The sequence below is a fragment of the Clupea harengus genome, chromosome 2 (genome assembly GCF_900700415.2).
Source record: "Clupea harengus chromosome 2, Ch_v2.0.2, whole genome shotgun sequence".
In the NCBI taxonomy this organism is placed as follows: Eukaryota; Metazoa; Chordata; class Actinopteri; order Clupeiformes; family Clupeidae; genus Clupea; species Clupea harengus.
Window position 1 is genome coordinate 29,522,166 of NC_045153.1, and position 12,235 is coordinate 29,534,400.

General features: G+C 43.3%; 3 protein-coding genes across 3 annotated transcripts in view; all 3 read right to left on the bottom strand.

The window, feature by feature from the left end:
- Window positions 1-1,158, bottom strand: part of hibch (3-hydroxyisobutyryl-CoA hydrolase) — a 24,246-nt gene extending 23,088 nt beyond the window's left edge. Inside the window, exon 1 of the mRNA XM_031578196.1 lies at window positions 1,104-1,158. Coding sequence (XP_031434056.1) covers window positions 1,104-1,158 — 55 coding nt within the window. The remainder of the gene's footprint in view (window positions 1-1,103) is intronic.
- A 1,122-nt stretch (window positions 1,159-2,280) lies between these two features.
- mstnb (myostatin b) lies at window positions 2,281-5,521 on the bottom strand. Its single transcript, XM_012836492.3, has 3 exons — window positions 5,080-5,521; window positions 4,172-4,539; window positions 2,281-3,710 (listed from the first exon to the last, which is right to left on the bottom strand). Exons 1-3 carry the CDS (start codon window positions 5,450-5,452, stop codon window positions 3,330-3,332), a joined length of 1,122 nt encoding a protein of 373 aa, XP_012691946.1. The 5' UTR covers window positions 5,453-5,521; the 3' UTR covers window positions 2,281-3,329.
- A 2,025-nt stretch (window positions 5,522-7,546) lies between these two features.
- Window positions 7,547-12,221, bottom strand: ildr1b (immunoglobulin-like domain containing receptor 1b). The gene is made up of 8 exons (XM_012836375.3): window positions 11,907-12,221; window positions 11,295-11,465; window positions 10,863-11,012; window positions 10,631-10,750; window positions 10,241-10,387; window positions 9,907-10,029; window positions 8,740-9,638; window positions 7,547-8,575 (listed from the first exon to the last, which is right to left on the bottom strand). The coding sequence occupies exons 1-8, from the start codon at window positions 11,965-11,967 to the stop codon at window positions 8,537-8,539; spliced, it is 1,710 nt and encodes a 569-aa protein (XP_012691829.2). The 5' UTR covers window positions 11,968-12,221; the 3' UTR covers window positions 7,547-8,536.
- Between the last annotated feature and the right edge of the window lie 14 nt (window positions 12,222-12,235).

Genomic DNA, 12,235 nt, shown 5'->3' on the forward strand with positions numbered 1-12,235 from the left:
AATGAAATAAAATATGAAGAAAAATCATTCCTTTCCCAATATTGCCAGGCGTGGAAACACAGACTTGACGAATGGCACCTGCAAGCGAACCAGCGCAGACAAAAACAGAATTCCATTTTATATTACATGTCTTAAACAGAACAATCTCCGACGAATCGTCACCCCCTCAACTTCCAGTAGCTTTACGATATAATGAATCACATTTCTAGTTCCAGAGAGGTCAATACACATTTGGGAAACGGCTACCCATTCCAACACTAAGTGAAAAAACAAGTGGCAGTGAGTAGAAGTCCCAGTATGGATGCCTTGGATAAATCCATCAACCTTGATGACAGCCGACTGTCAACGGCTGCACATCTGCCTGCTCCTGCTCCAGACTCATGTCTTTTATTGATTTTCATTGCTTTCTTTGGACGCTGCAGACACTGAGCTTAGGCAAACTTGCCCACCTGGTTCCCAAATCATGTCCCCCTAGATTATGCAGGTGATTACTGCGATGCGAAAGGTATGTTGATGATAAACTCGAATGTGTTAAGTAACAGCTGAATTTTCAGTCTGTCTGTACCAGATGACAAATTATTACTGTGGAAAGGGATGGATGGTGAAAGTGATTGTCAGTGTTCTTTTGGCGCTCGTATTTCGAAAGGGTTGGAGGGTTCGGGGCTGGCTTTATACCTTTCGCTGCTTAATTTGTCATTTCATTTCGAGACAGGAGCATCTAAAACTCTGAAACATTCTCAGCATGACGGCTCAACCCTGCTGCGGAGAAATCACTCTAGCACAGACTCTTGATGGGCGCACCTTACCCCCCCCAATGGACGGCAAGCTGTCGAGTCCAGCTGTTTTCTGTTTCAGCATCTCGCACAACTGTGGCTGCAGATGTTTGACCACACCTGGCAGCTGTGTTCTCCTCTCTTCCTGTTGTTGGTGGTGTTTCCCCTCATCTGGAGGGCTACTCTACGCCTTGACAAGGCACCCCTATGGTTATGTGCGGATGTGGGGAATCCTGGACCCGGAGACGAGCCAGGCACTTCTCGAGCTGCGTCTGAGCCCTCCCCGAGGAGCGCCGCTGTCTTCCCATTTTCTCACACTCACTTCCTCACCTGTCAGTGTGGGAATGTGCTGGCAGGCGCCGCGCAGCTGAGACGCGGGGAGCATCCCTGTGACAGATGTAACAGCACTCAGTCAGCCACTAGCGTCTTCCTGTTTGTCATACTTTCAGCAGGAAAGAGGACGCTTAAGAAAACAGATCAATCATCTCGGGCTGAGAAAAGTGACTGGAGGTAAATCTTAGTTGGGGGCTCTGTGGCATGTTCCCTTCAGTGTAGCACTATGTAAATGGAATCTTCCATCTGTCAAATGCACCAGTGGCATCTTTAAACCAGATACTATCTATCTAGGTTTGAGGACATGGATTTAAAAGCAAGGCAAAAGATATACCGACTGAATATGTGAGTGAATAAGCAATCTTAAAAGCAGCAAATACAGCCTGATGGAAACCAGAAATGAGGCAGTGGTCAGAAGAGGACATTTTTCAACCGTAATGGGGAAAGCAATACTATTTCTCAGGGAGTTCTAATCCCCTGACTGGTCTATTGACTTCTGTGCGAATCCCACCTTGTCGTCATGGCTGCAGTCCAACTCACAGCAGGAAAGGAAGTGACTGTCATAGAGCACAGTTCGCCCTCTTCTGGACGGAAGTGAGGGCTTCAATAGGCTGTCATTTTAATTAGCTCTGCTGTCAAAACACATCCCTATCGTAGGAATTTTTTGAAGAGTAAAATATAATTATCGGCCAAAAAATTGTTTTCAGATCAGGTTCACATGCTTGGAAATGGAATGTGTTGAAATCAACAGCTAACATGATTACTCTGTTGGTCACTTCAACCATCAGAGGGCAGATAACAAACAAAGGTCAAAGAAGGGACTTTTGGGTAGCCACATCATAGGCATCAAATAATGTCCTGTTGTGATGACAGTATTTCTCTCCCCAGATTCAAGTTCATTAATCAGAATGTTTCCAGTATTCTCTGTAGGCATGCATTCATTTGTAAGCACCATATCAATGCATCTAGATTCTGCTCAATGACCCTTGTGTTCTCGCATGGAATCTATGTCTTATGACAAAATGGGTACATATTATGTAACATAAATGGCCACATGATTCACATAAAGACAGACATGCCCAAAACCAAGAGCAACTGGGCTCAAATGGATAACTACACATTTTGTAGAACAGTTTGGCCTAGTCTGTCCAGTGATGACTAATTAATGACATAATAGAGCAAGCACCTTTATTTGTTTTACAGATATATAGATTTGATATTGTGCACTTTTTGCTAGGTTGTGGTCTTATACATTTACTAACAGAGGTTAAAAAAGTTAACAGCTACTGGAAATAATGGCATATAATACAATTAGCAAACATATCAAAATCAGTTTTTACAACTTTTTAGCAACCAATTCTTTCTATTGGTCTGCCATAGTGCAAACTGTGTTGTTTGAAAGACAGAAGAGTTTAAGCATGGTTTAAACATTCATTCTTCTCATGTAACCTCTGCCTTTGATACACATTTCAATGTGTAGACTGCATTCATAGTGCCTCTGGTTCAAGTCCTTCCGTCCAGTAATGCTGATTTATATTTATATATATATATATATATTTATATATATATACACATATGGATATATAATATATGTATTCATATATAATTATAATAATTCAAGTGTGTAGGGCAGTTCAAGCAGTTGAGTAATGGTAAAGCTATAATCAGGACGCACTGAATGTTTGGCATGTATGGCAATGTACATGAGGCCCGGGTCTGTTTGCCAGCTGTAACACTTCCAATAGGATTTCGTTTCCAGCTCTAGTCAAATGTTCTTGAGTCCCTCTCCATTTCACTCAAAAAAATTCTAAAAAAATATTGCCTTAAAAGGTTAGCATGGCCATCTAGCAATGATAGCCACTCTTGCAAAAAAAAAATATGGATATTACAAAATGAGTGTGACATGTAAGAGAGATGCAGACAAGAGAATGTATACAGCATGTATGTGAGTGACAATTAAAAACATCAAGCAGAATGGAAAAAAAGGTTTGTCAGCGAACGTCATCAAATTTTTTTCTCGTTTGTTTTGCTATGTCCATTCCCAAGTCCAACTATATGACATTCCATCAGTACATCCACGTGACACTTATGCTCGGCAAAATGGGTGAGCATCCTCGTTGCGGTTTCTGGCTCTATTGCACAGTGTAAGAAAGCACTGATAAATGGTTAAAGTGATTATTTTCAGAAGTCCAGGGGGGGATGAGACCGGGTGGGTGTGCTGACTCAAGAGCAGCCACAGCGGTCCACCACCATGGACGGGATCTTGCCATAGATGATCTGCTCTTTCCTGTTGAAGTACAGCATGTTAATGGGTGACATCTTGGTGGGGGTACAGCAAGGCCCAGCCGTGCCCCGTGGGTTGGCTTTGTTCACCAGGTGGGTGTGGGGGTACTTCTGCAGATGCATGTACTCGCACTCCCCTAAGCAGTAATTGGCCTTGTAGCGCTTGGGGGCGATAATCCAGTCCCAGCCAAAGTCTTCAAAGTCCACGGTGAGAGGGAACCGACAGCAGCGGGACTCGGGGGAGTTCTCGTCGCAGTCTAGTCCTGAATCCCTCCTGGACCTTTTAGGGCTCTCGGATATTTTCACCTCCATGAAGGGTTGCTGTGAAAGACAAACCGTGTGAGCACAAATGATCATGGGATCAGGGATCTGTGAAGCTACATCCTGCAGTGGCTCAGCAAACGACATAAAGGGAGCTCTGGTGTTGTTATGGCAGTACAAGGAGAACAGCCACACATACAAGAAATTCCATCTACATACACATTTTGAGGCAATGGGCAATTAGTTAGCCTTTGTGACATGTAAGGAAAGGGGGAAGTGTTTCTGGTACAGAGACCTTTAAATAATAGGGCCATAAATAATTACAGCTGAAAACATGAATCTCTCTTCAAACATCTGTTTTTGGTCCGCTGACCACTTCACACTTGTCAGTGAAGGCAACATCAAACTTCAAAGTACCACTTATATAATGCATTTGCCGAGTGATTACATTATGTTTAACTTATTAAAATAAAGACTGCGTTAGAACCTGCAGGTGAAAATGAAAAGTCGGTTTAACTTACCAGTCCTTCATCTCCCGGTTCCGAAGAGGTAACAGCCAAGTCGGTTCCCTTTGCGTCGTACGCGTTTATTTCGATGCCCCTGTTGGTCTCCGGTTGTTTGAGCCACACTGTCAAAACCTGTTTGACATCTATGCTTTGCCATGATTTGGTCCCTGCTTTCACGTCGATTTTCAACGATCGGATTCTATGCCTGTTTCCGTCCGTTACTGGCATCAATCTTGATATTTGAAGGAATACAGTGGTATCCTCATCCGCTGGTCGCAAGTGTACCCAAAGCTGCGCCTTCACAATGCGAATGGGTTGAATCTTCGGACTGAAGGAGAAAAAGCAACACTTGGGTTTCCGATCTACTTGCACGATGGGATCCGCTAGATAAAATGAACAGGGGAGGCACAGAAAGAGAGGCATCCTGTCAGTCATTCAGAACTATCGCAGAATAAAGACTGGTTAGGTGTAAGGGTATTTCACTCAAGAGCATGCAGCTTAACTTGTCCCACTTTTATATTCAAGGACGTTGCGGAGACAGCCACTAAGTGAAGTGCCAAAGCGCATACGGAAAGTTAATGAGGTTTGATTTGCAAGTGGTCGTTTTAGTTTCTATTTTTCACGTTTTGGTGCATTATAGGTGCAAATAAATACAAATGTCTGTTTCTTTTGGCAAATGTGCGTTTGACAGTCTTTACAAATAAATAACTGCCATTAATATAAAGAAATAAGAAGTTTTCATATTCTTCTGACATGTATCAATCATATGGCCATCTTTGGTGCGCTTCAATAAGAAAGTAGAATACATAAGACTCAGGCGTAAAATAGCGCTACCTCTGCGCTCCGGGTACCCAGTTGGCTACCATACCAGCAGCGCGCAGATTAGTATCTTAATATTTTGAGGACAGTAGCCTATAACTTACGCTCAGTAGCCATCGTCATGATGGTCTCTGTGGTGGCATGGTCATCATCATCTTCCATAACTCCGTCCCTATTATCATCTCCAAGAACATCGTACTGGTCAAGGAGTTGCTGCAGCGGAGGTGCCTTTGGTAGTAACTGCTTGACCACATCTCGGCTGATGTTTGGAGCTTGTTTGAGCCGAAGTTTACTCAGAATTTGGGACTTGATGGCATGTAGTCTCATGAGCTTGCTTTGCTGTCTAAACTCACATGATGAGCACTCACTGTCCTCCGTAGCTACTGAAGTCTGGTGGTGCGTTGTGATATCACCATAACCCACTGGACCTAGCGCAATTACAAAACATACAGAAATCAGGAGTCTTGCAAAATGCATGTTCTATAGCTTCGTCGGGATCCGGTTGATATAAGTTTGCACCCGAGGTTATCAGCACTGTGTACAACACTCATAGGTGTCATGCTTAAAATTCTGCAAGGCTTTTTATACCGCAACTTTGGTCTCTATTGTGTCGTCAAATTCAATGATTGGCTGGGCAGGCAACAATGAATCTACTGAGATAGACGTGACTCAATTCCTCAGTCAAACCTTAAAGAGGTAGACTAACTCTAGTTGGTTAGGGCAACACTAACGACGTTTCAAGATAGTCTCATCACGTCAAGACAAGGTCACAGTTATTCGAATACGAAATTAGGCTATGGGCACTGGGAAACACAAAAGGACACAATTAATCACTTAGTTAAATCCAAATACAATTTGTACCAAACGGCACCGTTAAATAAACATTAGCGTCTCTGTCATTTGCATTGTCTTTAATGTTAATAAACGGAAGAAAATTGTCAAAAGAAAAACCCAAAACGCGTTTAGGGACTCTGTTGTCCTGAAGAAAGTAGGCTAGTAGGCCTATTCATAAAATATTGTCGCTAATGATATTTCTGATGATATTAATGGCTGTATAAATAAAATAACTTAACGTTATCCCATTTCAATATCTCTTATGATGGGAGAAACGAGTGCCATCTACCGATCACCACACATTACAAACAAAACTGCGCTGGTTCAGCCTCTATTGCCATTGATAATCTTTTACTGTATCAATGATCTGCATTAAATGTTCAGAGACAAAGATAACACATTTAAGACGAGTCGATTGTTGCATGTACCTTATATGCACTGAATACAAAGTTTTATAAGGCTACCATTAATTTTAGCAGTTACAGGCGATTCGAATTTGATTAAATGGAAGATAGGTATTTGGTAACTATTGGCAGCTATTTTGGTCTAGATAAATAGATAATTCATAACTTTGAGGTTGAGCCTACTCATTTCGCAGGTTGTACAACGATTATCCAATACCTGCCATGTCTATTGTAGACTTCAGCTTAAATGAAGCGTTCTGGATTTCAAAACTAAAAACTCTCTCGTGGAACCGCTCAGTTGTAGCCCACCTATTCGATTTGAATGAAATGTAAGAGTTGTCGAGGTGACCCGTATGAATACTGTTCTAATCCAAGCAGCGTCATCTAGTGGATGAAGAAAAAACGAATGTGGAAGTCAACCTCGTCATCAGTCAAATAAACAAGGCAGAACGGCATAACATGCATCACTCGCTTTCGGAGGAGTGTGGTCGCAGAGAACGAAAATCATCTCACTCTTCAACATGAAACCCTTCCAGGAGTACTCCTATAGAAAGTATATGAAGACATCCAAAGAAAAGAATAACACTAAAAGCTGCCAATAGCAGGTCATACTTGCATTAAGTCTTCCCCTTATTTCAGGATTTCAGGTTTTTTATTAGAAAACGATACAATTTACTGTGAAATGGTTCAATGTAATGTTAAAACAACATTAAAGCAAATGGTCTATGTCAGCACTAAGGTATAGAGATCTTGTAGGTGTAGATAATGGCATTATTATTATATTCAGTCACTGTAATACATAGGAAATAATACGACACATATGTCCGTATCATATGTTCATTTGAAAAGACCTATGGTAATTCTGGCAAAACATAAATAGCCTCTCCTGAGGTAGCGTGCATGCAGCATGAGCCGTTTGCTGTATCTCACACATTGAACCCAAGGCAGTTTGAAAATAGTGCCATAAAGAAACCACAAGACAGAAACATTTCTCATCTGATGAGTCGTAAGTGGGTTTAATGACATGTAATGTTTAATTACTGTGTTTTGTCTTTTTCTTTCCCAAATTCGACCCAGACACTTTCTTCCCTCCTGCATTTTCTTTCTCCACCCACATGAGAGGGATTTTCAAATGATGCTCTTTGCGATGAAACAGAGTAAATGTCCACTGACCTAGTGATGCACCCTACCCATGTCACAACTTACCACGCTCTCCCCTAACTGTTCAGACAAAGAGATGTCTTTTAAAACCAGGGAGCAGCTAAGTTATAGTAAGCTGACAAACAAAAACAGCCTTCACCTTCTCCTTGGTAAGAATAAAAACAAGAGACTATTTGCTTTGATCGTTTATTTGAACAGTAATTGGGAATTTCACAATCAAAGCAATCTACACCATGTTTCCCCTTGAAAGCTTTATACAGACTATTAAATCACAATATGTACACAACACATTTCAAACCAAGTATAGTGCAAAATCCTACCTCCAGCTATAGCTATCTCTAAAAACACATTGACAAACGGTCAAAGGACACAACTGACAATTCTGTGCAAACAGAGATTCACCTGTTGTGTTAGACTTCATATGTCCCCATGGAGATGATTAGTGATCCTTCACTTTATACACAGAGCAAATATAGCCTAGAAGAATGAAAAGAAAACACCAGTAATTGTACAAAACTATTTGATTTGTTGCTTGTTCAGAAATAAATAGAGGCTTGAAATACATCAATTTCTGAACAAGCACAACAAGGAAACATCATTTTGTGAAGTCACTGACATTCCCAGTCTACACACTGAAAGCATAAATAACCTCTTTAAGCAACCACAGCTTCTCAGTAGCTGAGCACCAACATATGAAAATCAGTTCACCATCTCACACTAAATGAATCAGTGTAAACTGGAATACACAGATACACACACAGCCCGCAGAATCTGAGGTAAGTGCAGAATTTCCAGGCATTTCGTTGGTAAACAAAGATGAAAAAATTACAAAAATAATTAAATGTGGTGTCTGAGCATCTGACAACGCTTCAAACCTACCGATCAAGTTAGAACTACATTTCTAAAATAAAAACACTGAAAACAATTGTAATACATATTTGTACATATTTATACATAAAATAAACCTTCACTTTAAATTCACTGAGAAACTTCTTTATCTCTGAAATGAGCCACCAGTAATCTGTAACCACTAACAACCTCTCCTGACCATGATAATGACTGCTGCCTAATGGACCATACATCAGTGTGGTGGGTCATTTCCCTAAAAGTGTATAAAAATGAGTGAAAAGACGTCAGCTTCTGCTTAAATTGAGGGTGAGCTTCAGATCACCACACTGTTGCCACTGCGAGAACTCTTCTCCTAAGAGACAGAAACAGAAACAAGAGAAGGGCAGAAAGACAAGGCGAAGTGGGCAGATCAGAGAGAAGGGGAAAAGATGTAAAGAATTTAGTCATTTTAGTCAACGGGGATTGAAGCCATGGGCTTATTTGGTGCTTCACTTGAGTGTTATTTTAAACCCTTACAGAGAAGCGGTCAAAGTTCCTCCTGCTGCTCTGCCCTGGCTGGATCTCGATGGAGGAGTAGCTGGGAGGCTTCTCATGCCAGGGGCTCCTTCTCGCGGGGCGCGCCCCTCCTCTCCGGCTGTCCTCCTCCTCTGAGCTGTAGGAGCCCCGGCGGCGAGGCGGGGGCGGCGAGTAGCTCCTGTCCTGGCGAGGGGTGACGTGACGCAGCTCGTCCATCAGGTCATCTCGGCTGCGTGAGCGGGGACGGAAACCATCCGCGCCCCCACCCCCTCTTCGCCCGCCTCCGGAGGAGACCCCCCGTCTCCCGTGGCGATCGTCCCAGTCCGACTCGTCGCTGTAGCTACGCAGGATGCCGTGCCGCTGCGATGGAGGGTCACGGGGGCCTCCTCGGTTATCGCGGTAACGGCCACCTCGGCTGGAGTTCTCACTGGATGGGTTGGAGACGCGAGGCCCCCCGCGGGTGCCTCCGGAGCTTCGGTGAGGGGGCTGGCCGGGGCCACGGCCGATGATGGGCGGCAGCTGAATGACGCGGCGCTCCATGCCTTGTACTCCGAGCTCATCGAGGGCAGAGAGCATGCTGGGAGGCCCGGCGGAGAAAGGCACAGCCTGAGGTGGCGTGGCTCGGCGCTGGGGGGGTAAATGCTGGAGAGGAGGAGCTGCCATGTACTGAAAGGGTGCTGGCTGGGTGTGAACCAGGGGGGCTGCCAGCTCCATGCTCTGCACTTGGCTCTCCAGAAAGTCCAGCATCTGATTGGTCCCTTGGACGCTTCCTTGAGCGCTTCTGTTGTCATAGATACCATGAGGCATGACAGGCAGGCCTTGCTGTGGAGGTGCGTAGCCTATAGGGCCCATGGGGCCCATAGGGATACCCTGCTTGGAGGGGTATTCTGAGACAGAGCCTGAAAAAAAACAATTTAACAGAATCACAAAAGGAGTAGAAACAGAAGCCACTTGCATGTTCTAATGAAAATTTCATAGACACACCGGTGATTGTGTAAATCACAAACAAACCAAAGCCTCGTCTCAAAATCTGATGTCTAACTTGATCAATGCCCCAGTACCTACATGCACTAAAGCAAACCAGGCCAAGCATCAGGCTTATTAGGAGCTCAGTGTAACGTACCTGATAAACATTGCTGGGTTAGAGAGAACCATTGGCTGACTGACCTGGGTAGAGTAATGGGTAAGCCTGTGAGGAGCCATTGGACACTGGAGCGTATATGGGCTGGCCATTGAGCCACGGAGCCATAGCCCTCTTGGCCTCCTTCATCATCCTGTGCTGCATCATCGCTGCAAAACAACGAGCAATGAGCGGCGCTGTGAATGTCTGCGCATTGAAATATGCATTATATAGAACTGATGAAGTCAACAACAGTACGGCATGCAAAAACGTCTGAGGCAGCGTCGTAGTTTTAATTCCTCCCTTATTCAAAGGCAAGATGTCTGCCTTTGTTCTCTCTCTGTGAAACACATGAGGCTGGTGTGACTGAGTGTGTGGCACCTTTCTCTGGGCAGCAGCAGGTCTGTGGGCAGCAGGGACAGCGCACGTAGCAGCAGCAGTTCTGCGGGCAACACTGGCAGCAGCAGACGCACAGCAGCATGATGAGGAGGAGGGCCCCGATGATGATGAACAGCACCGTTAGCCAATCTGAAAGAGAACACGGGGCCTCAGTGCTATGCAGTATCACTCTCAGAAGACTTTGCATACAAATGTTAACCAAATAATTGCTTGCGAGTATAAAATGAATGGTCTGTTTGATTGATGTATTGAGGCTATATCTATTTTCCCCAAAATTCTTTATGTTGTGCAACGCTCTTTCATGTGAGTATACACAGTCTGTAAATAGACGAAGAGCCCAGCGAGCTGTTACCTTCCTCTTTAATTACTTACGGTACACAAGGAGTCTGATCTCCCGGTCTGAGTCCCCCGTCGTGTCTCCGGGGGCATCAATGGAACAGAAGTACATTCCGTTGTCCCACCACATGACTTCATTAATGACCAGGTCTGCCTCTGGGTTGCACACAAGGATATGAGAAAGAACGATTCATTCCATCATCACTTAACATGATTTCAGCATGTAAATAAGACAGACTCCACAAAAAGTTCTATTATCATAACTCACTGTTCTGGATGGTGATCTTGCGTTCGCGGTACTCTGAGCCCAGTATGGGTTCATTGGTGCCCCTTTTCTGCGCAACTACACGAACGGTGCGCCCGCGATCTTGGCAGTCATTGGCGGGATCTTGCCCCAAAGACAATTGAGCTTGATAGGCTAGGGGAAAGACAAATTAGTTTAGACACATTCACCTGTGTGTTTTAATTATTACATGCCTTTTACATGAAGTAGAGCACTTACAAAATACACACATACATACAGACTCAAACAAGACATCTTAAAACGAGTATTGGTAATTTTACTGCATCGATAAAACACTTACGTTTTAACACACTAAAACACTTTTTGATTTCAATTCAAAGTTTGGCTTTAAAAAAAAAAGCTTAATTTTCTCTTTAAAATCAACCAAACCTCACAATGCCAGGATGCTTAGCTTACCTGTAGAGTAGTACTCCAGCACCGGGTCTTTACAGAAAGACTTGAATCTCCATGTAACTAAGACCTCTGAGGGATTTGCAGATGTTGAGTAGTCACAGCGAAGGATGACGGAAGAAAAGAGAAGTGTAGTCCTTTCTGTCTCAGGAACGTTCACTTGAATGGACTGTACCTCTGGTGTTGGACATACGAATGAGGTGTGAGACAACGAATGTACTTATTATTACAAACATTTACATCTCCACCTAAGCCTTAACCTGAGATGGCGTCGCAATGTAAATGGTAATGGAAAACCACTGGAGAAAGCGGTATAAAATACAGCTATCAGTGTCTCAGATAGACGAGTTGGCCTAACATTTTTGTTGTAAAAACTTCATCTCAGTATCTACAGAGCAAAAAAAAAATGTAGGCCCTATGATCAATCGGTGTAGTGCTATTAGTAAACAGCCTTATCACGTGACGCAAACGTCTCCATTGTCGTGTTTACACCTGTTGATAATTAACAATGTACCAGTTTCGGCTGATAACTCAATTTTGGAACACATCAGAACGTATAACAAAACAGTACCTTATTGGTATAGAATAGGTTTGTTTGTTTGTATTGTTTTAACTTACCTATTGGCAGAATTCCAAAGAGAACTACAAGGAGTATCAAATTTCCCATTTTTGTTCCCATCGAAGAACATTCAACGCGGAAGCTATTGTAGTCTATTGACTATGATCACTACTCTTATGATTACGATGTAGAAGGTAAAAAGATAAAATTATCGTGGTAGATCATGTGTAAATTAACAAATTCATAATCAAATGCCTTATTTCCTCCGAAAACTTCGCGGAATTTACAATTGACCTCGGACTATTTGTGCTGCAGGTACTCAACGAAGTGCAACTTTTCCCGATCCACTCCTCGCTCGTTTCCCCTCCCCCACAGCCAGCTCCAAGTG